The 26,011-nt window shown below is 51.7% G+C and overlaps 1 protein-coding gene across 1 annotated transcript in view; it reads left to right on the top strand.

Moving 5' to 3' along the window:
* LOC104068014 (protein AHNAK2) overlaps positions 1-26,011 on the top strand; it is a 29,423-nt gene extending 3,412 nt beyond the window's left edge. Inside the window, exons 6-7 of the mRNA XM_054066974.1 lie at positions 490-671; positions 1,203-26,011. Coding sequence (XP_053922949.1) covers positions 490-671; positions 1,203-25,028 — 24,008 coding nt within the window. The 3' untranslated portion in view covers positions 25,029-26,011. The remainder of the gene's footprint in view (positions 1-489; positions 672-1,202) is intronic.

Here is a 26,011-nt window from a genome sequence, read left to right as displayed (position 1 = left end):
GAAAAAGATACATAGAAAGTAGTGCGTACACAACTAAAATGAAAATAACCAAACTCATAATATTCATGAAAAACCTTCCTTTATTTCTTTCATAAAATAGTATGCCAGAAAACCAAAATAAATAATGATTTAAACAAAAACAGAAGAAAAAACATAGTTACTCTCCGAATGGTCAGATTGGTAGAAGGTTTTTCCAGAGAAGTTGTGGAATCAACATCACTGGAACTACTTCAGCCCTGACTGCACGTAGACCTGAGCAACCAACTGAGGCTGAGCCTTCCCAGAGCAGAGTGGTTGAACTATGTGATCTCCAGAGGTCCTTTCCAGCCTTAATTATTCTGTGATTCTATTATGTGAACATGATGTTATAGTGAAATAAATGGGATCTATTTTTTTTAATTATTTTAAATGAGTATTAATTCAGCAGAATTAAAAAAAAAACTGTAAGAAACACAAAGTAATTAAAATGATGCCTGATTCCACTCGCAGGTGATCAGCTTCTAAGTGCTACAATATTTTTTGATAATATCAAATATGAAGACGCACTCAAGATTCTCCAATATTCTGAGCCATACAGAGTCCAATTCAGCCTCAAAAGAAAAATCGCTGTGAACGAGGAGCTGGAACACATTCACTCTACAGCCCAATACAAAAAGGAAACAATAAGCCAGGTGGGTATTTGATTATTTCACAAAAGTTTGGATAACAATGTAGTAATGTGCTGTGTGGAAACAGATCAGAAAATACACACTTATGTCTTTTTAAGATTTAGAGAGGTGTTTAAACTTACTAGCATAAATATTCATGAGAAGGAAAAAAAAACCCAAATATCTGAAGCTTAATAAATATCCTGAGCAAGACCATCGATTAGGAAGAATTTCTTCACCATGAGAGTGGTGAGACACTGGCCCAGGTTGCCCAGGGAAGCTGTGGCTGCCCCATCCCTGGAGGTGTTCAAGGCCAGGTTGGATGGGGCCTTGGGTAGGCTGATCTGGTGGGATGTCCCTGCCCAAGGCAGGGGGGCTGGATGTTTAACGTCTCTTCCAACCCTAATTATTCTATTATATAACTATTATATAATATATAGATACTGTGACTAAAAAGCAAATTTTCCTACATATTTCATAGTATGTATTTGACATTGTGCTGCATCTATATTTAGTTTAGTTTTAATCTGATAAATGTTAATTGTTTTTTTTCAGGAAAATGAACTCAGTGAGAGCATTCCAGAAGAAACGCTACACGCATCAGGAAAAGCCATTTCAGACGAAGACAGAGAAACATTAATTGTAAGCCAAAGGGTAGGGAGAAGCAAGAGACCTAAAAAAGATAGATTATCGTGGCCAAAATTCCAATCTATCAAAAATAAAAAGATACTAGCACACAGAAGATCTCATAGCACATCAGACGCATATACACCTGCTACACAGGATATTTCCCCTACAAGCACAGACACAGAGTCTCAGTTTCAACAAGAAGTCCATATCAAAGACAAAAAAGGAAGCCAAAAGAAACTGAAGTTCCCTAGCATTGGATTCAAAATGCACAGATCCAAACCAGAAACACAAGAGAAGCCAAAAAAGGAAATAAAAACTACTCTGTTATCTGAAAGAGAAAAAATACATGAAGAAGAAATCAGCCTGGAACATCCCGAAATACTGACTGTTGAATATACCACATCTCCTGCTTATGAAATTAAACCAGGGGAGGTACATGAAACTTCTAAAAAAGACTTAAAAGATATGAAAAACGGCATTCTCTCTCATGCAATACAACGCCCTGAAGTTGAAATAAGCATTGAAAAAGAAAAAGAAAAGGAAACGACATCAAGATTTTCTGTAATTGAAGAATCGACTATGACTACACAGATATCAAAGTCAAGTTTGGAAACACCAGATCTGAAACAAACCCCAACTAAACAATCACCAAAATCATCATCGAAATCCAGAAAAAAGAAACAAAAAGGAATGTCACCAAAACCAAAGGAAGAAATAGGAATAAATATAGACATGATGGGTGACAGAGCACCAGGATCAGTGCAGGTAAAAGGTCTAGAAATAGGTACTGCTAAAGCAGAACTGCAAACACATTCTGACACACTGAAAACAGCAGAAAACAATGTAGAGGAAGACACAGAGAAAAAAGAGACATTCAACATCACCGACTCAAAAGCCAGCCTTGACCTGCAGGCACCTGAGGGAGCCCTCATTATTGAAGGGGAAGCAAAAGCCCCAGAGAAAGAGGTCTCAAAGACCAAGGACGGCAAGTTCAAGATGCCCAAGTTCGGCATGCCCTCCTTTGGCTGGTCCAGCAGCAGAGAGGCCAAAGGCACTGTGGCCGCTGACGTGGACGTCAGCCTCAGGGAAACCCAAGTCACAGTGCCCTCGGGAAGTGTCGAAGTTGACGTCGCTTTGCCAGCGGACGAGATCCAAGCGCCCAGCGTGGATGTGACCATCGAGACGGCTGCTGCAGGAGATGGCGAGAAAGGTCAATTCAAGATGCCCGACATCAAGATGCCCAGCGTCAAGCTGCCCAAAGTCAAAGCTCCCCACGTGCAGGTCTCGCTGCCAAAGGCAGAGGTCTCGCTGCCCAAAGCTCAGGCAGAAAGCCAGCAGGGCGACCTCGTCCTGCAGGCCCCCGAAGGCGAAGGTGGCCTGGACGTGGCTGCTGGCAAAGTTGAGGGCCCTAGCATGAAAATACAAATGCCCAAAGTCAAGGTGCCCAGTGTGGCCTTCTCCAAGCCCACTGTCGAGCCTCCCAAAGTGGATGCAGAAGTCAGCCTTCCCAAAGTCGACGCCAGCCTCCCAGAGGTGGATGTCCAGGTCGGCACAGGCACCATCAGCATGGCAGCCCCTGACATCAAGATGCCCTCCGCTGAAGGCTCCCTTGAGATAAAGGCGCCTGAGATGGACCTCAAAGTGCCATCTGGTGAAGGTTCGCTTGATGGAGCTGAGCTGAAAGCTACTGGCCTGAAAGGGAAGTTTAAGATGCCCAAGTTCAATAAGCCCAAATTTGGAATGTCCGCTCCCAAGGTGGAAGGGCTGGAAGGCCAGGTCAGCCTGCCCACTGCAGAGGTTGACCTCCCCTCTGCCACCGTCACGGCCACAGGGGAATTCCCCAGCGCCAAAGTGGAAGAGGCCGAGTGCGAGGTTGAGAAGCCCTCCCTCAAAATGCCCTCAGTGGACATCAAAGCTCCCAAGCTGGACATCAGCCTCCCGTCTCTTGACGTCACCCTCCCAAAGGCCAGCCTCGACCTACAGGCACCCGAGGCAGCCCTCACCCTCGAAGGGGAAGCAAAAGCCCCAGAGAAAGAGGTCTCAAAGACCAAGGACGGCAAGTTCAAGATGCCCAAGTTCGGCATGCCCTCCTTTGGCTGGTCCAGCAGCAGAGAGGCCAAAGGCACCGTCAACACCGACGTGGACGTCAGCCTCAAGGACACCCAAGTCAAGGTGCCCTCGGGAAGTGTTGAAGTTGACATCGCTCTGCCTGGCGCCGAGATCCAAGCGCCCTGCGCGGATGTGGCTGTCGAGACGACTGCTGCAGGAGACGGCGAGAAAGGCCGATTCAAGATGCCCGATGTCAAGATGCCCAGCGTCAAGCTGCCCAAAGTCAAAGCTCCCCACGTGCAGGTCTCACTGCCAAAGGCAGAGGTCTCGCTGCCCAAAGCTCAGGCAGGAGGCCAGCAGGGCGACCTCGTCCTGCAGGGCCCTGAAGGCCAAGGTGGCCTGGACGTGGCTGCTGGCAAAGTTGAGGGCCCTAGCATGAAAATACAAATGCCCAAAGTCAAGGTGCCCAGTGTGGCCTTCTCCAAGCCCACTGTCGAGCCTCCCAAAGTGGATGCAGAAGTCAGCCTTCCCAAAGTCGACGCCAGCCTGCCAGAGGTGGATGTCCAGGTCGGCACAGGCACCATCAGCATGGCAGATCCTGACATCAAGATGCCCTGTCTCAAAGAATCCCTTGAGATAAAGGCACCTGAGATAGACCTCAAAGTGCCATCTGGCGAAGGTTCGCTTGATGGAGCTGAGCTGAAAGCTACTGGCCTGAAAGGGAAGTTTAAGATGCCCAAGTTCGACAAGCCCAAATTTGGGGTGTCCGCTCCCAAGGTGGAAGGGCTGGAAGGCCAGGTCAGCCTGCGCACCGCAGAGGTTGACCTCCCCTCTGCCACCGTCACGGCCACAGGGGAACTCCCCAGCGCCAAAGTGGAAGGGGGAAAGTGCGAGGTTGAGAAGCCGTCCCTCAAAATGCCCACAGTGGACATCAAAGCTCCCAAGCTGGACATCAGCCTCCCATCCGTTGATGTCACCCTCCCAAAGGCCAGCCTCGACCTACAGGCACCCGAGGCAGCCCTCACCCTCGAAGGGGAAGCAAAAGCCCCAGAGAAAGAGGTCTCAAAGACCAAGGATGGCAAGTTCAAGATGCCCAAGTTCGGCATGCCCTCCTTTGGCTGGTCCAGCAGCAGAGAGGCCAAAGGCACTGTGGCCGCTGACGTGGACGTCAGCCTCAAGGAACCCCAAGTCACAGTGCCCTCGGGAAGTTTCGAAGTTGATGTCGCTCTGCCTGGGGCCGAGATCCAAGCGCCCTGCGCGGATGTGGCCGTCGAGATGGCTGCTGCAGGAGATGGCGAGAAAGGACGATTCAAGATGCCCGATGTCAAGATGCCCAGCGTCAAGCTGCCCAAAGTCAAAGCTCCCCACGTGCAGGTCTCGCTTCCCAAGGCAGAGATCTCGCTGCCCAAAGCTCAGTCAGAAGGCCAGCAGGGCGAACTCGTCCTGCAGGGCCCTGAAGCCCAAGGTGGCCTGGACGTGGCTGCTGGCAAAGTTGAGGGCCCTAGCATGAAAATACAAATGCCCAAAGTCAAGGTGCCCAGTGTGGCCTTCTCCAAGCCCACTGTCGAGCCTCCCAAAGTGGATGCAGAAGTCAGCCTTCCCAAAGTCGACGCCAGCCTCCCAGAGGTGGATGTCCAGGTCAGCACAGGCACCATCAGCATGGCAGATCCTGACATCAAGATGCCCTGTCTCAAAGAATCCCTTGAGATAAAGGCACCTGAGATAGACCTCAAAGTGCCCTCTGGCGAAGGTTCGCTTGATGGAGCTGAGCTGAAAGCTACTGGCTTGAAAGGGAAGTTTAAGATGCCCAAGTTCGACAAGCCCAAATTTGGAGTGTCCGCTCCCAAAGTGGAAGGGCTGGAAGGTCAAGTCAGCCTGCCCACCGCAGAGGTTGACCTCCCTTCTGCCACCGTCACGGCCGCAGTGGAAGTTCCCAGCGCCACAGTAGAAGGGGCCGAGTGCGAGGTTGAGAAGCCCTCCCTCAAAATGCCCACAGTGGACATCAAAGCTCCCAAGCTGGACATCAGCCTCCCATCCGTTGATGTCACCCTCCCAAAACCCAGCCTCGACCTACAGGCACCCGAGGTCACCCTCACCCTCGAAGGGGAAGCAAAAGCCCCAGAGAAAGAGGTCTCAAAGACCAAGGACGGCAAGTTCAAGATGCCCAAGTTCGGCATGCCCTCCTTTGGCTGGTCCAGCAGCAGAGAGGCCAAAGGCACTGTGGCCGCTGACGTGGACGTAAGCCTCAAGGAAACCCAAGTCACGGTGCCCTCGGGAAGTGTCGAAGTTGACGTCGCTTTGCCAGTGGACGAGATCCAAGCACCCGGCAAGGACATGACCATTGAGACTGCTGCCGCAGGAGACCGCGAGAAAGGTAAATTCAAGATGCCCAGCATCACGCTGCCCAAAGTCAAAGCTCCCCACGTGCAAGTCTCGCTGCCAAAGGCAGAGGTCTCGCTGCCCAAAGCTCAGGCAGAAGGCCAGCAGGGCGAACTCGTCCTGCAGGGCCCTGAAGCCCAAGGTGGCCTGGACGTGGCTGCTGGCAAAGTTGAGGGCCCTAGCATGAAAATACAAATGCCCAAAGTCAAGGTGCCCAGTGTGGCCTTCTCCAAGCCCACTGTCGAGCCTCCCAAAGTGGATGCAGAAATCAGCCTTCCCAAAGTCGACGCCAGCCTCCCAGAGGTGGATGTCCAGGTCGGCACAGGCACCATCAGCATGGCAGATCCTGGCGAGAAGATGCCCTGTGTCGAAGGCTCCCTTGAGATAAAGGCGCCTGAGATAGGCCTCAAAGTGCCCTCTGGTGAAGGTTCGCTTGATGGAGCTGAGCTGAAAGCTACTGGCCTGAAAGGGAAGTTTAAGATGCCCAAGTTCGACAAGCCCAAATTTGGGGTGTCCGCTCCCAAGGTGGAAGGGCTGGAAGGCCAGGTCAGCCTGCGCACCGCAGAGGTTGACCTCCCCTCTACCACCGTCACGGCCACAGGGGAACTCCCCAGCGCCAAAGTGGAAGGGGGAAAGTGCGAGGTTGAGAAGCCGTCCCTCAAAATGCCCACAGTGGACATCAAAGCTCCCAAGCTGGACATCAGCCTCCCATCCGTTGATGTCACCCTCCCAAAGGCCAGCCTCGACCTACAGGCACCCGAGGCAGCCCTCACCCTCGAAGGGGAAGCAAAAGCCCCAGAGAAAGAGGTCTCAAAGACCAAGGACGGCAAGTTCAAGATGCCCAAGTTCGGCATGCCCTCCTTTGGCTGGTCCAGCAGCAGAGAGGCCAAAGGCACTGTGGCCGCTGACGTGGACGTCAGCCTCAAGGAAACACAAGTTACGGTGCCCTCAAAAAGTATCGAAGTTGATGTCACTCTGCCTGCGGCTGAGATCCAAGCGCCCAGCGTGGATGTGACCATCGAGACGGCTGCTGCAGGAGATGGTGAGAAAGGCCGATTCAAGATGCCCGATGTCAAGATGCCGAGCGTCAAGCTGCCCAAAGTCAAAGCTCCCCACGTGCAGGTCTCGCTGCCCAAAGCTCAGGCAGAAGGCCAGCAGGGCGAACTCGTCCTGCAGGGCCCCGAAGCCCAAGGTAGTCTGGACGTGGCTGCTGGCAAAGTTGAGGGCCCTAGCATGAAAATACAAATGCCCAAAGTCAAGGTGCCCAGTGTGGCCTTCTCCAAGCCCACTGTCGAGCCTCCCAAAGTGGATGCAGAAGTCAGCCTTCCCAAAGTCGACGCCAGCCTCCCAGAGGTGGATGTCCAGGTCGGCACAGGCACTATCAGCATGGCAGCCCCTGACATCAAGATGCCCTCCGCTGAAGGCTCCATCGAGCTCCAGGCACCTGAGATAGACCTCAAAGTGCCCTCTGGTGAAGGTTCGCTTGATGGAGCTGAGCTGAAAGCTACTGGCTTGAAAGGGAAGTTTAAGATGCCCAAGTTTGACAAGCCCAAATTTGGAGTATCCGCTCCCAAGGTGGAAGGGCTGGAAGGTCAGGTCAGCCTACAAACCACAGAGGTTGATCTCCCCTCTGCCACCGTCACGGCCACAGGGGAAGTCCCCAGCGCCAAAGTGGAAGAGGCCGAGTGCGAGATTGAGAAGCCCACCCTCAAAATGCCCACAGTGGACATCAAAGCTCCAAAGGTGGACATCAGCCTCCCGTCTCTTGACGTCACCCCCCCAAAGGCCAGCCTCGACCTACAGGCACCCGAGGCAGCCCTCACCCTCGAAGGGGAAGCAAAAGCCCCAGAGAAAGAGGTCTCAAAGACCAAGGATGGCAAGTTCAAGATGCCCAAGTTCGGCATGCCCTCCTTTGGCTGGTCCAGCAGCAGAGAGGCCAAAGGCACTGTGGCCGCTGACGTGGACGTCAGCCTCAAGGAACCCCAAGTCACAGTGCCCTCGGGAAGTTTCGAAGTTGATGTCGCTCTGCCTGGGGCCGAGATCCAAGCGCCCTGCGCGGATGTGGCCGTCGAGATGGCTGCTGCAGGAGATGGCGAGAAAGGCCGATTCAAGATGCCCGATGTCAAGATGCCCAGCGTCAAGCTGCCCAAAGTCAAAGCTCCCCACGTGCAGGTCTCACTGCCAAAGGCAGAGGTCTCGCTGCCCAAAGCTCAGGCAGTAAGCCAGCAGGGCGAACTCGTCCTGCAGGGCCCTGAAGGCGAAGGTGGCCTGGACGTGGCTGCTGCCAAAGTTGAGGGCGGTAGCATGAAAATACAAATGCCCAAAGTCAAGGTGCCCAGTGTGGCCTTCTCCAAGCCCACTGTCGAGCCTCCCAAAGTGGATGCAGAAGTCAGCCTTCCCAAAGTCGACGCCAGCCTCCCAGAGGTGGATGTCCAGGTCGGCACAGGCACTATCAGCATGGCAGCCCCTGACATCAAGATGCCCTCCGCTGAAGGCTCCATCGAGCTCCAGGCACCTGAGATAGACCTCAAAGTGCCATCTGGTGAAGGTTCGCTTGATGGAGCTGAGCTGAAAGCTACTGGCCTGAAAGGGAAGTTTAAGATGCCCAAGTTCAATAAGCCCAAATTTGGAGTGTCCACTCCCAAGGTAGAAGGGCTGGAAGGCCAGGTCAGCCTGCCCACTGCAGAGGTTGACCTCCCCTCTGCCACCGTCACGGCCACAGGGGAACTCCCCAGCGCCAAAGTGGAAGAGGCCGAGTGCGAGGTTGAGAAGCCCTCCCTCAAAATGCCCTCAGTGGACATCAAAGCTCCCAAGCTGGACATCAGCCTCCCGTCTCTTGACGTCACCCCCCCAAAGGCCAGCCTCGACCTGCAGGCACCCGAGGCAGCCCTCACCCTCGAAGGGGAAGCAAAAGCCCCAGAGAAAGAGGTCTCAAAGACCAAGGACGGCAAGTTCAAGATGCCCAAGTTCGGCATGCCCTCCTTTGGCTGGTCCAGCAGCAGAGAGGCCAAAGGCACTGTGGCCGCTGACGTGGACGTCAGCCTCAAGGAACCCCAAGTCACAGTGCCCTCGGGAAGTTTCGAAGTAGATGTCGCTCTGCCTGGGGCTGAGATCCAAGCGCCCTGCGTGGATGTGACCATCGAGATGGCTGCTGCAGGAGACGGCGAGAAAGGCCGATTCAAGATGCCCGATGTCAAGATGCCCAGCATCAAGCTCCCCAAAGTCAAAGCTCCCCACGTGCAGGTCTCGCTGCCAAAGGCAGAGGTCTCGCTGCCCAAAGCTCAGGCAGAAAGCCAGCAGGGCGAACTCGTCCTGCAGGCCCCCGAAGGCGAAGGTGGCCTGGACGTGGCTGCTGCCAAAGTTGAGGGCCCTAGCATGAAAATACAAATGCCCAAAGTCAAGGTGCCCAGTGTGGTCTTCTCCAAGCCCACTGTCGAGCCTCCCAAAGTGGATGCAGAAGTCAGCCTTCCCAAAGTCGACGCCGGCCTGCCAGAGGTGGATGTCCAGGTCGGCACCGGCACCATCAGCATGGCAGATCCTGACATCAAGATGCCCTGTCTCAAAGAATCCCTTGAGATAAAGGCACCTGAGATAGACCTCAAAGTGCCCTCTGGCGAAGGCTCGCTTGATGGAGCTGAGTTAAAAGCTACTGGCTTGAAAGGGAAGTTTAAGATGCCCAAGTTCGACAAGCCCAAATTTGGAGTGTCCGCTCCCAAAGTGGAAGGGCTGGAAGGTCAAGTCAGCCTGCCCACCGCAGAGGTTGACCTCCCCTCTGCCACCGTCACGGCCGCAGTGGAAGTTCCCAGCGCCACAGTAGAAAGGGCCGAGTGCGAGGTTGAGAAGCCTTCCCTCAAAACGCCCACAGTGGACATCAAAGCTCCCAAGCTGGACATCGGCCTCCCATCCGTTGATGTCACCCTCCCAAAACCCAGCCTCGACCTACAGGCACCCGAGGCAGCCCTCACCCTCGAAGGGGAAGCAAAAGCCCCAGAGAAAGAGGTCTCAAAGACCAAGGATGGCAAGTTCAAGATGCCCAAGTTCGGCATGCCCTCCTTTGGCTGGTCCGGCAGCAGAGAGGCCAAAGGCACCGTCAACACCGACGTGGACGTCAGCCTCAAGGACACCCAAGTCAAGGTGCCCTCGGGAAGTGTTGAAGTTGACATCGCTCTGCCTGGCGCCGAGATCCAAGCGCCCTGTGCGGATGTGGCTGTCGAGACGACTGCTGCAGGAGACGGCGAGAAAGGCCGATTCAAGATGCCCGATGTCAAGATGCCCAGCGTCAAGCTCCCCAAAGTCAAAGCTCCCCACGTGCAGGTCTCGCTGCCAAAGGCAGAGGTCTCGCTGCCCAAAGCTCAGGCAGACGGCCAGCAGGGCGACCTCGTCCTGCAGGCCCCCGAAGGCCAAGGTGGCCTGGACGTGGCTGCTGGCAAAGTTGAGGGCCCTAGCATGAAAATACAAATGCCCAAAGTCAAGGTGCCCAGTGTGGCCTTCTCCAAGCCCACTGTCGAGCCTCCCAAAGTGGATGCAGAAGTCAGCCTTCCCAAAGTCGACGCCAGCCTCCCAGAGGTGGATGTCCAGGTCGGCACCGGCACCATCAGCATGGCAGATCCTGACATCAAGATGCCCTCCGCCGAAGGCTCCATCGAGCTCCAGGCACCTGATATAGACCTCAAAGTGCCCTCTGGTGATGGTTCGCCTGATGCAGCTGAGCTGAAAGCTACTGGACTGAAAGGGAAGTTTAAGATGCCCAAGTTCGACAAGCCCAAATTTGGAGTGTCCGCTCCCAAAGTGGAAGGGCTGGAAGGTCAAGTCAGCCTGCCCACCGCAGAGGTTGACCTCCCCTCTGCCACCGTCATGGCCACAGCGGAACTCCCCAGCGCCAAAGTGGAAGAGGCCGAGTGCAAAGTTGAGAAGCCTTCCCTCAAAATGCCCACAGTGGACATCAAAGCTCCCAAGCTGGACATCAGCCTCCCGCCTCTTGACGTCACCCTCCCAAAGGCCAGCCTCGACCTGCAGGCACCTGAGGCAGCCCTCACCCTCGAAGGGGAAGCAAAAGCCCCAGAGAAAGAGGTCTCAAAGACCAAGGACAGCAAGTTCAAGATGCCCAAGTTCGGCATGCCCTCCTTTGGCTGGTCCAGCAGCAAAGAGGCCAAAGACACAGTGGCCACTGACGTGGACGTCAGCCTCAGGGAAACACAAGTTACAGTGCCCTCAAAAAGTATCGAAGTTGATGTCACTCTGCCTGCGGCTGAGATCCAAGCGCCCAGCGTGGATGTGGCCGTCGAGACGGCTGCTGCAGGAGATGGCGAGAAAGGCCGATTCAAGATGCCCAGCGTCAAGCTGCCCAAAGTCAAAGCTCCCCACGTGCAGGTCTCGCTGCCAAAGGCAGAGGTCTCGCTGCCCAAAGCTCAGGCAGAAGGCCAGCAGGGCGAACTCGTCCTGCAGGGCCCCGAAGGCCAAGGTGGCCTGGACGTGGCTGCTGGAAAAGTTGAGGGCGGTAGCATGAAAATACAAATGCCCAAAGTCAAGGTGCCCAGTGTGGCCTTCTCCAAGCCCACTGTCGAGCCTCCCAAAGTGGATGCAGAAGTCAGCCTTCCCAAAGTCGACGCCAGCCTCCCAGAGGTGGATGTCCAGGTCGGCACAGGCACCATCAGCATGGCAGATCCTGGCGAGAAGATGCCCTGTGTCGAAGGCTCCCTTGAGATACAGGCGCCCGAGATAGACCTCGAAGTGCCCTCTGGTGAAGGTTCACTTGATGGAGCTGAGCTGAAAGCTACTGGCCTGAAAGGGAAGTTTAAGATGCCCAAGTTCGACAAGCCCAAATTTGGAGTGTCCGCTCCCAAGGTGGAAGGGCTGGAAGGCCAGGTCAGCCTGCCCACCGCAGAGGTTGACCTCCCTTCTGCCACCGCCATGGCCACAGGGGAACTCCCCAGCGCCAAAGTGGAAGGGGGAAAGTGCGAGGTTGAGAAGCCCTCCCTCAAAATGCCCACAGTGGACATCAAAGCTCCCAAGCTGGACATCAGCCTCCCGTCTCTTGACGTCACCCCTCCAAAAGCCAGCCTCGACCTACAGGCACCCGAGGTCACCCTCACCCTCGAAGGGGAAGCAAAAGCCCCAGAGAAAGAGGTCTCAAAGACCAAGGACGGCAAGTTCAAGATGCCCAAGTTCGGCATGCCCTCCTTTGGCTGGTCCAGCAGCAGAGAGGCCAAAGGCACTGTGGCCACTGACGTGGACGTCAGCCTCAAGGAAACCCAAGTCAAGGTGCCCTCGGGAAGTGTTGAAGGTGACATCGCTCTGCCTGGGGCCGAGATCCAAGCGCCCTGCGCGGATGTGACCGTTGAGACGGCTGCTGCAGGAGATGGCGAGAAAGGACGATTCAAGATGCCCGATGTCAAGATGCCCAGCGTCAAGCTGCCCAAAGTCAAAGCTCCCCACGTGCAGGTCTCGCTGCCAAAGGCAGAGCTCTCGCTGCCCAAAGCTCAGGCAGAAGGCCAGCAGGGCAAACTCATCCTGCAAGGTCCCGAAGCCCAAGGTGGTCTGGACATGGCTGCTGGCAAAGCTGAGGGCCCTAGCATGAAAATACAAATGCCCAAAGTCAAGGTGCCCAGTGTGGCCTTCTCCAAGCCCACTGTCGAGCCTCCCAAAGTGGATGCAGAGGTCAGCCTTCCCAAAGTCGACGCCAGCCTGCCAGAGGTGGATGTCCAGGTCGGCACAGGCACTATCAGCATGGCAGCCACTGACATCAAGATGCCCTCCGCTGAAGGCTCCATCGAGCTCCAGGCACCTGAGATAGACCTCAAAGTGCCCTCTGGTGAAGGTTCGCTTGATGGAGCTGAGCTGAAAGCTACTGGACTGAAAGGGAAGTTTAAGATGCCCAAGTTCGACAAGCCCAAATTTGGAGTGTCCGCTCCCAAAGTGGAAGGGCTGGAAGGTCAAGTCAGCCTGCCCACTGCAGAGGTTGACCTCCCTTCTGCCACCGTCACGGCCGCAGTGGAAGGTCCCAGCGCCACAGTAGAAGGGGCCAAGTGCGAGGTTGAGAAGCCCTCCCTCAAAATGACCACAGTGGACATCAAAGCTCCCAAGGTGGACATCAGCCTCCCATCCGTTGATGTCACCCTCCCAAAACCCAGCCTCGACCTACAGGGACCCGAGGTCACCCTCACCCTCGAAGGGGAAGCAAAAGCCCCAGAGAAAGAGGTCTCAAAGACCAAGGACGGCAAGTTCAAGATGCCCAAGTTCGGCATGCCCTCCTTTGGCTGGTCCAGCAGCAGAGAGGCCAAAGGCACTGTGGCCGCTGACGTGGACGTCAGCCTCAAGGAACCCCAAGTCAAGGTGCCCTCGGGAAGTGTTGAAGTTGACATCGCTCTGCCTGGCGCCGAGATCCAAGCGCCCTGCGCGGATGTGGCCGTCGAGACGGCTGCTGCAGGAGACGGCGAGAAAGGCCGATTCAAGATGCCCGATGTCAAGATGCCCAGCGTCAAGCTCCCCAAAGTCAAAGCTCCCCACGTGCAGGTCTCGCTGCCAAAGGCAGAGGTCTCGCTGCCCAAAGCTCAGGCAGAAGGCCAGCAGGGCGAACTCATCCTGCAGGCCCCCGAAGGCCAAGGTGGTCTGGACGTGGCTGCTGGCAAAGTTGAGGGCCCTAGCATGAAAATACAAATGCCCAAAGTCAAGGTGCCCAGTGTGGCCTTCTCCAAGCCCACTGTCGAGCCTCCCAAAGTCGACGCCAGCCTCCCAGAGGTGGATGTCCAGGTCGGCACAGGCACCATCAGCATGGCAGATCCTGACATCAAGATGCCCTCCGCTGAAGGCTCCATCGAGCTCCAGGCACCTGAGATAGACCTCAAAGTGCCCTCTGGTGAAGGTTCGCTTGATGGAGCTGAGCTGAAAGCTACTGGACTGAAAGGGAAGTTTAAGATGCCCAAGTTCGACAAGCCCAAATTTGGAGTGTCCGCTCCCAAGGTGGAAGGGCTGGAAGGCCAGGTCAGCCTGCCCACTGCAGAGGTTGACCTCCCTTCTGCCACCGCCATGGCCACAGGGGAACTCCCCAGCGCCAAAGTGGAAGGGGGAAAGTGCGAGTTTGAGAAGCCCTCCTTCAAAATGCCCACAGTGGACATCAAAGCTCCCAAGCTGGACATCAGCCTCCCGTCTCTTGACATCACTCCCCCAAAGGCCAGCCTCGACCTACAGGCACCCGAGGCAGCCCTCACCCTCGAAGGGGAAGCAAAAGCCCCAGAGAAAGAGGTCTCAAAGACCAAGGACGGCAAGTTCAAGATGCCCAAGTTCGGCATGCCCTCCTTTGGCTGGTCCAGCAGCAGAGAGGCCAAAGACACAGTGGCCACTGACGTGGACGTCAGCCTCAAGGAAACCCAAGTCAAGGTGCCCTCGGGAAGTGTTGAAGTTGACATTGCTCTGCCTGGGGCCGAGATCCAAGCGCCCTGCGCGGATGTGACCGTCGAGATGGCTGCTGCAGGAGATGGTGAGAAAGGCCGATTCAAGATGCCCGATGTCAAGATGCCGAGCGTCAAGCTGCCCAAAGTCAAAGCTCCCCACGTGCAGGTCTCGCTGCCAAAGGCAGAGGTCTCGCTGCCCAAAGCTCAGGCAGAAGGCCAGCAGGGCGAACTCGTCCTGCAGGGCCCCGAAGCCCAAGGTGGCCTGGACATGGCTGCTGGCAAAGTTGAGGGCCCTAGCATGAAAATACAAATGCCCAAAGTCAAGGTGCCCAGTGTGGCCTTCTCCAAGCCCACTGTCGAGCCTCCCAAAGTGGATGCAGAAGTCAGCCTTCCCAAAGTCGACGCCAGCCTCCCAGAGGTGGATGTCCAGGTCGGCACAGGCACCATCAGCATGGCAGCCCCTGACATCAAGATGCCCTCCGCTGAAGGCTCCCTTGAGATAAAGGCGCCTGAGATGGACCTCAAAGTGCCCTCTGGCGAAGGTTCGCTTGATGGAGCTGAGCTGAAAGCTACTGGCTTGAAAGGGAAGTTTAAGATGCCCAAGTTCGACAAGCCCAAATTTGGAGTGTCCGCTCCCAAAGTGGAAGGGCTGGAAGGTCAAGTCAGCCTGCCCACCGCAGAGGTTGACCTCCCCTCTGCCACCGTCACGGCCGCAGTGGAAGGTCCCAGCGCCACAGTAGAAGGGGCCAAGTGCGAGGTTGAGAAGCCCTCCCTCAAAATGACCACAGTGGACATCAAAGCTCCCAAGCTGGACATCAGCCTCCCATCCGTTGATGTCACCCTCCCAAAGGCCAGCCTCGACCTACAGGGACCCGAGGTCACCCTCACCCTCGAAGGGGAAGCAAAAGCCCCAGAGAAAGAGGTCTCAAAGACCAAGGACGGCAAGTTCAAGATGCCCAAGTTCGGCATGCCCTCCTTTGGCTGGTCCAGCAGCAGAGAGGCCAAAGGCACTGTGGCCGCTGACGTGGACGTCAGCCTCAAGGAAACCCAAGTCAAGGTGCCCTCAAAAAGAATCGAAGTTGACGTCACTCTGCCTGCGGCTGAGATCCAAGCGCCCAGCGTGGATGTGGCCGTCGAGACGGCTGCTGCAGGAGATGGCGAGAAAGGTCAATTCAAGATGCCCAGCGTCAAGTTCCCCAAAGTCAAAGCTCCCCACGTGCAGGTCTCGCTGCCAAAGGCAGAGGTCTCGCTGCCCAAAGCTCAGGCAGAAGGCCAGCAGGGCGAACTCGTCCTGCAGGGCCCCGAAGCCCAAGGTGGTCTGGACGTGGCTGCTGGCAAAGTTGAGGGCCCTAGCATGAAAATACAAATGCCCAAAGTCAAGGTGCCCAGTGTGGCCTTCTCCAAGCCCACTGTCGAGCCTCCCAAAGTGGATGCAGAAGTCAGCCTTCCCAAAGTCGACGCCAGCCTCCCAGAGGTGGATGTCCAGGTCGGCACAGGCACCATCAGCATGGCAGATCCTGACATCAAGATGCCCTCCGCTGAAGGCTCCATCGAGCTCCAGGCACCTGAGATAGACCTCAAAGTGCCCTCTGGTGAAGGTTCGCTTGATGGAGCTGAGCTGAAAGCTACTGGACTGAAAGGGAAGTTTAAGATGCCCAAGTTCGACAAGCCCAAATTTGGAGTGTCCGCTCCCAAGGTGGAAGGGCTGGAAGGCCAGGTCAGCCTGCCCACTGCAGAGGTTGACCTCCCTTCTGCCACCGCCATGGCCACAGGGGAACTCCCCAGCGCCAAAGTGGAAGGGGGAAAGTGCGAGTTTGAGAAGCCCTCCTTCAAAATGCCCACAGTGGACATCAAAGCTCCCAAGCTGGACATCAGCCTCCCGTCTCTTGACATCACTCCCCCAAAGGCCAGCCTCGACCTACAGGCACCCGAGGCAGCCCTCACCCTCGAAGGGGAAGCAAAAGCCCCAGAGAAAGAGGTCTCAAAGACCAAGGACGGCAAGTTCAAGATGCCCAAGTTCGGCATGCCCTCCTTTGGCTGGTCCAGCAGCAGAGAGGCCAAAGACACAGTGGCCACTGACGTGGACGTCAGCCTCAAGGAAACCCAAGTCAAGGTGCCCTCGGGAAGTGTTGAAGTTGACATTGCTCTGCCTGGGGCCGAGATCCAAGCGCCCTGCGCGGATGTGACCGTCGAGATGGCTGCTGCAGGAGATGGTGAGAAAGGCCGATTCAAGATGCCCGATGTCAAGATGCCGAGCGTCAAGCTGCCCAAAGTCAAAGCTCCCCACGTGCAGGTCTCGCTGCCAAAGGCAGAGGTCTCGCTGCCCAAAGCTCAGGCAGAAGGCCAGCAGGGCGAACTCGTCCTGCAGGGCCCCGAAGCCCAAGGTGGTCTGGACATGGCTGCTGGCAAAGTTGAGGGCCCTAGCATGAAAATACAAATGCCCAAAGTCAAGGTGCCCAGTGTGGCCTTCTCCAAGCCCACTGTCGAGCCTCCCAAAGTGGATGCAGAAGTCAGCCTTCCCAAAGTCGACGCCAGCCTCCCAGAGGTGGATGTCCAGGTCGGCACAGGCACCATCAGCATGGCAGATCCTGACATCAAGATGCCCTGTCTCAAAGAATCCCTTGAGATAAAGGCACCTGAGATAGACCTCAAAGTGCCCTCTGGCGAAGGTTCGCTTGATGGAGCTGAGCTGAAAGCTACTGGCTTGAAAGGGAAGTTTAAGATGCCCAAGTTCGACAAGCCCAAATTTGGAGTGTCCGCTCCCAAAGTGGAAGGGCTGGAAGGTCAAGTCAGCCTGCCCACCGCAGAGGTTGACCTCCCCTCTGCCACCGTCACGGCCGCAGTGGAAGGTCCCAGCGCCACAGTAGAAGGGGCCAAGTGCGAGGTTGAGAAGCCCTCCCTCAAAATGACCACAGTGGACATCAAAGCTCCCAAGCTGGACATCAGCCTCCCATCCGTTGATGTCACCCTCCCAAAGGCCAGCCTCGACCTACAGGGACCCGAGGTCACCCTCACCCTCGAAGGGGAAGCAAAAGCCCCAGAGAAAGAGGTCTCAAAGACCAAGGATGGCAAGTTCAAGATGCCCAAGTTCGGCATGCCCTCCTTTGGCTGGTCCAGCAGCAGAGAGGCCAAAGGCACTGTGGCCGCTGACGTGGACGTCAGCCTCAAGGAAACCCAAGTCAAGGTGCCCTCAAAAAGAATCGAAGTTGACGTCACTCTGCCTGCGGCTGAGATCCAAGCGCCCAGCGTGGATGTGGCCGTCGAGACGGCTGCTGCAGGAGATGGCGAGAAAGGTCAATTCAAGATGCCCAGCGTCAAGCTGCCCAAAGTCAAAGCTCCCCACGTGCAGGTCTCGCTGCCAAAGGCAGAGGTCTCGCTGCCCAAAGCTCAGGCAGAAGGCCAGCAGGGCGAACTCGTCCTGCAGGGCCCCGAAGCCCAAGGTGGTCTGGACGTGGCTGCTGGCAAAGTTGAGGGCGGTAGCATGAAAATACAAATGCCCAAAGTCAAGGTGCCCAGTGTGGCCTTCTCCAAGCCCACTGTCGAGCCTCCCAAAGTGGATGCAGAAGTCAGCCTTCCCAAAGTCGACGCCAGCCTCCCAGAGGTGGATGTCCAGGTCGGCACAGGCACCATCAGCATGGCAGATCCTGACATCAAGATGCCCTCCGCTGAAGGCTCCATCAAGCTCCAGGCACCTGAGATAGACCTCAAAGTGCCCTCTGGCGAATGCTCGCTTGATGGAGCTGAGCTGAAAGCTACTGGACTGAAAGGGAAGTTTAAGATGCCCAAGTTCGACAAGCCCAAATTTGGAGTGTCCGCTCCCAAAGTGGAAGGGCTGGAAGGTCAAGTCAGCCTGCCCACCGCAGAGGTTGACCTCCCTTCTGCCACCGTCACGGCCGCAGTGGAAGGTCCCAGCGCCACAGTAGAAGGGGCCGAGTGCGAGGTTGAGAAGCCCTCCCTCAAAATGCCCACAGTGGACATCAAAGCTCCCAAGCTGGACATCAGCCTCCCGTCTCTTGACATTACTCCCCCAAAGGCCAGCCTCGACCTACAGGCACCCGAGGCAGCCCTCACCCTCGAAGGGGAAGCAAACGCCCCAGAGAAAGAGGTCTCAAAGACCAAGGACGGCAAGTTCAAGATGCCCAAGTTCGGCATGCCCTCCTTTGGCTGGTCCAGCAGCAAAGAGGCCAAAGGCACCGTCGACGCCGACGTGGACGTCAGCCTCAAGGAAACCCAAGTCAAGGTGCCCTCGGGAAGTGTTGAAGTTGACATCGCTCTGCCTGGGGCCGAGATCCAAGCGCCCTGCGCGGATGTGGCCGTCGAGACGGCTGCTGCAGGAGATGGCGAGAAAGGCCGATTCAAGATGCCCGATGTCAAGATGCCCAGCGTCAAGCTCCCCAAAGTCAAAGCTCCCCACGTGCAGGTCTCGCTGCCAAAGGCAGAGGTCTCGCTGCCCAAAGCTCAGGCAGAAGGCCAGCAGGGCGAACTCGTCCTGCAGGGCCCCAAAGCCCAAGGTGGTCTGGACGTGGCTGCTGGCAAAGTTGAGGGCCCTAGCATGAAAATACAAATGCCCAAAGTCAAGGTGCCCAGTGTGGCCTTCTCCAAGCCCACTGTCGAGCCTCCCAAAGTGGATGCAGAAGTCAGCCTTCCCAAAGTCGACGCCAGCCTGCCAGAGGTGGATGTCCAGGTCGGCACAGGCACCATCAGCATGGCAGCCCCTGACATCAAGATGCCCTCCGCTGAAGGCTCCATCGAGCTCCAGGCACCTGAGATAGACCTCAAAGTGCCCTCTGGTGAAGGTTCGCTTGATGGAGCTGAGCTGAAAGCTACTGGCTTGAAAGGGAAGTTTAAGATGCCCAAGTTCGACAAGCCCAAATTTGGAGTGTCCACTCCCAAGGTGGAAGGGCTGGAAGGTCAAGTCAGCCTGCCCACTGCAGAGGTTGACCTCCCTTCTGCCACCGTCACGGCCACAGGGGAACTCCCCAGCGCCAAAGTAGAAGGGGCCGAGTGCAAGGTTGAGAAGCCCTCCCTCAAAATGCCCACAGTGGACATCAAAGCTCCCAAGCTGGACATCAGCCTCCCGTCTGTTGACGTCACCCCCCCAAAGGCCAGCCTCGACCTGCAGGCACCTGAGGCAGCCCTCACCCTCGAAGGGGAAGCAAAAGCCCCAGAGAAAGAGGTCTCAAAGACCAAGGACGGCAAGTTCAAGATGCCCAAGTTCGGCATGCCCTCCTTTGGCTGGTCCAGCAGCAAAGAGGCCAAAGGCACCGTGGCCGCCAATGTGGACATCACCCTCAAGGAATCCCAAGTCACGGTGCCCTCTGGAAGTGTCAAAGTCGATGTCCCTCTTGCCACAGCTGAGATCCAAGTGCCTGTCCTTGATGCGGTTGCAGATTCTCCTTCCGGAAAAGAGGATGAGATAGGTAAACCTAAAAGTTCTCTGTTTAGAATTCCTAAGTTTTCTCTTTCTAAAAGTGCTAAACAAATACCGTGTGAATCAGAAGTTGACATTTCTGTTTTAGAATCTAGTTGTTTTTCAGTAACGGAGGGAAGTCCTGCTGTTCTGTCAGGTACTGTCAGATCTAAACATCTTCCTGACATTACGGGTGAGAGTGGCTCTGGCCATGCTAATTTTAGATTTCCTAGCTTGGGTTTCTCCAAAATTGATATTGGTCCTTCTAAAATTCTAGAGGATTCCCCATTACCAAAAGGAGATGTTACTCTTACTAAATATCAAATTAATCTTGCAGATACTGATTCAAAAATTTCACCTCTTTCTGATGAGAAAATTTCAATAACGGATGTTGGAATTTTAAAGGAAGATGGTTCTGTGCAGCAACGACATCTGAAGGCAGAAGAGGAAACGCCAGCTGCTGAATCATGTGGGGGTGACATTGAATTTTTAGTTAAAATTCCTAAATTTGGGGCCCCAAAATTTGGAGTTTCTCAGTCTAAGGGAAAACCATCAGAAAGTGATAGTGGTTCCATAGTTGAATGTGAAACTTTCCAGGGAAGAATAACATCTGATATGACTTACACCAATACTGAAAAACCAACTCAGATTCCTGATGCTGAGTTAAGTGTAAAGATGCACAAGTCTTCACCTGACGTTGTTCTGTATACACCCAAGTTCGATGTTAGTCTCCCAACAACAGAAGCTACCATGCCAAAATTAGAAGTGGAAATCTGTAGCCCAGATTTAGAGAAGAAGGCAGAACAGGAAATAGTTTCAGGAGAGAAGGATGCTGAGGAGAAAGAAAACAAATTTAGAACACCAAAATTCAAATTACCTTCTTTTAGTTGGTCACCAAAGAAAGAAACTATTGTTCCTTCTGAAGTTGAGGGTCATCTGGAAGGACCCACTTTGCCAAGTTTATCTGGAGAGATAGAATCTGAATTAACATTTCCTACCCCCGAGAATCAATACCTTCAGGTGGAATTTGACGCATCAACAGAAAAAGACAGTGAAAAGGGCAAAACCAAGAGGTCTCAATTTATGATGCCAAAGATCTCATTCCCTAAAATGAAGGGTCAGAAACTCCAAGTCTCTCTGCCCGTATTGGAAACTGAGGTTTGTGGTTCGAAACAAGAAAAAGATGATGTTTCAGTACAGAAATCTAAGCAAGAAAGCAGTGGAGAAGGGGCAGGAATGGGCATGAAAACGCCAAAAGTTACGCTCCCAACTTTGGAATTTTCCAAACCGCAAGTCAAAGCTGCCAAAGTAGAGATGGATATTAGCATGCATACAGGTGAGGTCGTAATTCCTACGTATGAGGAAGATGACCTGACATTGAAATCAGCTGCTGCTAATGCCACCTTCTCCACTTCGGATATTAAGATGACACCTGAAGGCTCCCTTGAGGTGAAGAGTCCTGACACAAGTGTTGAAAGACCATCAAGTGAAATTGGTGTGGGTGATGTAGAAATAAAAATTGAAGGTCCTGAAGGGAAAATTAAACCACCTAAATTCCAAATGCCAAAGTTTGGAATTACACATTCTAAAGGGAAAGGATCAGAAAAAGATATCAGCCAATCCAAACCAGAAGTCAAGGTTCCCCAACTAAAAGCAATGGTAGAAATAGCTGACATTGCTGTTGAAGCACCTAGTTTGGAGGTGGAATGTGGTACAGGAACAGGAACTTACAGCCCTAAAGTCAAAATAACCAAAGCCGACAATAAGCCGTCAGAGGCTGATGTTCACCTCCCATCAACTGATACTTCTATTCCAAAACCAGACAGTGGTATTCAGGAGTCAGATGCAGCGCTGAAAATCAAAGGGGAAATAAAGCAAGATGGAGATGGAGAAGAGAAAGAAGGGCATTTCAAAATTCCAAAATTCAAACTTCCATCCTTCAGCTGGTCACCAAAGAAGGAAGCAAGTGTTAAAACAGATTCTGAAGCAAATTTAGAAGATCAAAAACCTGCTATAACATCAGGCAGAACAGACACAGAAGTAAGAGGAACAGCAACTGATCATCAAGGTACTGGGTCAGCCCTTGATACGGAAATACCTGTAGGAAAAGTTGAACACAAAAGTCCAACAAAAAAGCCTCAATTTGTTATGCCTAAAATTTCACTCTCCAAGATCAAGGTTCCCAAATCTCAGGCACATTCACCAAAAGCTGAAGTTGATGCTACTATTTCTAAAACAGAAAGAGAGGGTGACGATTCAATACAGATACCTGACGTAGAAAAAAGTCATTCTGAAAGGACAGAAGAAGGGACACAAATAAGCATAAAACTGGCTGATATTAAGATACCCACTCTGGAGTTTTCCAAAATAGAAACTGGAGCCTCCCAAACTGAAATGGGAGTCAGTTCAGCAAAGAGTGATGCTGCTCTGACTCCCTCAGAGGGGAGTTTTAAACAGGCTGTCCAAAAATCAAGTTCTGCCGATGAAGATACCAGCCAAAAAACAGGTATTGACTTCTCCAAAGGAGAAACTTCAGTTGAACTGAGGAGCCCTGAAATAGTAACAGAAAGATCAACAGTTGTTGATGGAAGAAAGACAAAATTGGAAGGTCCTGAAGGGAAGATTAAAATGCCCAAATTCCAGAAGCCTAAGTTTGGAATCTCCCTAACAAAAGGGAGAGGCCCAGAGACAGAGATCAGCTCTCCAAAAATAGAAGCTGTGCTACCCCAGGAAAAAATGACAAATGAAATTGCCAACATTGCTGTGGGAGTTCCAGCATCAGAACTTATATCTCATACGTCAGATCCTGCAGTAGGTGTTTATGCTTGTAAGATAAAAACACCTCAAGTTCTGTCACCTGGCACTGAAGCTCCAAAAGTAGACATAACCCCCCAGTCAGTGTCTAAACCAGTGACAGAGGAAGGTACCAAGAGTCTTGAGGAGAAAGAAATCAAAGAAGAACATGAAATAAAAGCTGAAGAAGTTCAGATTGAAGAACATCAGGGATGGTTTAAAATGCCAAAATTCAGAATACCTGCATTTGGCAGGACATCCTTAAAGGGAAAAAAAGATGATGCTGATACTAAAAGAAGTACAGAAAAAACTCAGACAGGCATTCCCTCTGCCAATGTACAAACTGAAACGAGTATTCCTGAAAATGACTTCTCATTACCACAAGCAGTCACTGAAATTACTGTTGGAGAAGAAAGGATTTCAAAATTAGGAGATTCTGTGAAGAGTTCTGATGTTAGATTGCCAAAGCTGGAAGGAGATATTTCATTATCTCCAGAAAAAACAGATAGTAGAGTCAATATTCAAAAAACTGACACTTATGCAGACATAGTTAAGCGCGGCGCTGAAGGACAAAAAATGCACACTTTAGACTTCACAGTGTCTTCAGCAGAGTTGTCTAAATCATACCTAAGTGCTTCAGAGACTGACAAAGACAACAGTTTAACAAATACGTTTCCTACGTGTACTCTGATTCTTGAAGAGCATAAAGTCAAATCACAGGATATAGAAATGCCAAAGGTAGAAAGTTCCACTAAGTTCAAGACTGCAGGAGTAGGATGTAAACCATCATCAGCTGAAATTACTCTGTATGCAACACAGGAGAAAACAGATGTTAGTCTTCCAAAGGAAGAGCTAGATGTTCAAAATCAAGAGGAAGTACTTAAAAAAGGAAAGACGAAGGATGAGGTGAAAATTACAGGAAAAGACAGTGAAGTAAGCCAATTGAAAAGGCCTACATGTGAATGGTCTACAACAAAAGGATCAGAAGATGGTGTTTATGTTACAGCCAAGATGGAAGATTTAAAGGTTGAAGTTCCAGCAGTGAAAATGGATGTTAAAATTGCTAAAGTAGATCCTGAAATGAAATTTCAAGTTAAAAGCATTGAGAAGGACACGTCTGCAGCAGGGAAAGTGCAAGTCGAGGACAGAGCAGAAACAAGTACAATTAAAACATACAAGTTTAATATTCCCAAGTTTGGAGTGTTGCCTTCAGAAGCAAAGGGTTTTGAAGATGATGTCCATTTGCTAAAGTCAGAATCTGATTCAGTGTCTAAAACTGAAACAGGCACAGTAGAAATGCGGTTTCAAAAATCAGAGGGATCCATTGGCCTAAAAAGTCCAGCTCTAGATCATATGGAACCATCTGCCAGAGTAACAGTGGAAACAGTTGAAAAATCACAAGGTGGCCCAGAAGTATATATAAAAATTCCCAAACTAAAAATACCAAGATTCGGTTTCCAAGCTCTCCCAATTGAAGCTGATGTTTCACGGTCAACAGTGGTAACAGATCAAAAGGGATCCAGTGGTGACATTGAAGTAGTGCAACTGCACGCAAGCTCTGCTCTCCATGAAGAAACACCAGAGGCTTTACAGGGGGGTATTCAAAAAGCAAAAAGCAAATTTCTAACACTGACGGAACCTGACATTAAAACAGCACAGATGACTATCAGCACAGAGTCCTCCCTTTCAAATGCAGGGCAAGACATCCATTGGTCGTATGTAGAAGGCCAAGAAGTGAGTGAGAAAGTAGAACCTGAACATGTTGCAATTGAAAGATGTGAGATTTACAGTACTGAAATACTGAAAGAATCAGAGATTCTCTCATCAGAAGTCAAAACTGCTACTTTGGGATTCTCATTGCTCAAGGGGAAGTTGCCTGAATCACACAGCAACTTAGAAGTGCTACTCCAGCAGTCACCTTCGACAGAAGATGAACCAGTGAGCAAACCTAAATGTGTTGATGAAAGCTTTGGTGAAGCAGCACAGAGGACTGGCAGTGCTGAGCTTAAACTGTCTGACAAACCACACGGGGACACTGAAGAATCTTGTGGAGAAGTAAGTTTGCCAAAGGTAAAAACATTTGCCATTGAAGTAAAGCCTTCCAGTAAACCTGAAGAGAGTTATCCTGATAAGTCACCAGAGGGTATAACTGCAGGTTCTCTCTCTAAAGATGAGGACGTAGCTGAAGCACTAGAAGATGAAGAAAAAGATACAGCCAAAGAAAAAGAAAAGACTGATGGTAAAAGATCTCCTGGAAGATTCAAATTTTGGCTTCCAAGCATTGGGTTTTCATCTTCTGGTGGTGAAACAAGCACAGATTCAAAAACAGAAGTAAAAAAATCAGTTCCAGAAGATGTGAAACCTGCTGACACATCAGATAATGATTATTCTAAGCATGCTGAAAAAACTGGGTGGTTTAGATTCCCCAAGCTTGGTTTCACATCTCCTTCCAAGAAGGCCAAGTCTATTGACAAAGAAGAGGTAAGTCACAAAGAGGGAAGAATCTCAGATGAAGACAGCCCGTCAGATAAACCTGAGATTTTTTTTGATGCACAAGAAAGCTTATCGCCTAAAGAAACAACAGAAGGTGAAAAAGCTGAAATTGATGGGGCCTCATCTAATGTTCCTGTTTCTCGAACCATCGTGACATCTTCAGCAAGAACTGAACTAATCTTGTTGGAAGAAGAAAAAGATAGTCCATCTAATATTCCTGGAGATAAAGACAAATGAAAATTGTTTTTTCTCAACTCCCAGTGAAAATCAAATAATCTACATATGCTGAGAAAAAAATGTTTTCTTAATTTTCTATAATTGAAATGAAACAAAACCCAAAGCTGATATTTATGAAAACAGTTAAACAGAATTTGCTACATTTAAATTTTCTAGTATATGGATGTGCTATACTGTGCACTAATAAAAATACTGATTTCTGCAAATCTGCCCCAAAGGCAACATTTACTACAGGTACACAGTTTTAGCAAAGGTTTAAAAGAAACGTGAGCCATGAAAGTAAACCATTGAAAGGCTTGATGATAGCAGAAAGACTTGTTAAATAGGCTTCTCAAAAATAAACCAATCATGTTTAGAGTATAGATTATTTCCAGAATGGTCTATAAACTAGTACCATGAGAACTACACTTACTTGTTTATATTTTGGACCTTTCTGTCTCAGTTTTGCCTTCTTATTAAAATATTTTTATTTCCTCTAAGGTAATATGTATATTCCACAAGCATTTTAAAAAGCAAAATAAAATTCTACTGTAAAGAGACTAATGCTTTACACTTCCTCTCTTCTTGTTTTTTTTTATTGTTGTGGTGGGTCACATTAAGCCTTAAAAGAATTGTAAAAAAACCAACAGAATGAACTCAAGACCAAAACCCATATAACTAATTCACATTTTTAAGATACCAAAATAAAACATGCTGACAAAGAATAATTATTATAATGTGGATAAATAAATTTTAATGTATATATTTACCAGATAGATAAATGCATAGAACGATCTGCCATACTGGTAGAATTGCTTCAAAGATTTTCTGGGAAAGGAGTTGTATATAATTATTTGCTTCTTTGTTTATATTAGTGCTTCTCTCAAGTGCACAACAGAAAACAGAGTGCATATGTGACAGCCTTCATATGTATCATTTAACCATTGTCTGTATTCTTAATTCACAATAAACTCACCATATGAATGACTTGAGTAGAGTGAGTT

This window comes from Cuculus canorus, chromosome 5, assembly GCF_017976375.1.
Source record: "Cuculus canorus isolate bCucCan1 chromosome 5, bCucCan1.pri, whole genome shotgun sequence".
NCBI lineage: Eukaryota > Metazoa > Chordata > Aves > Cuculiformes > Cuculidae > Cuculus > Cuculus canorus.
This window is presented reverse-complemented; position numbering and strand designations above follow the sequence as displayed.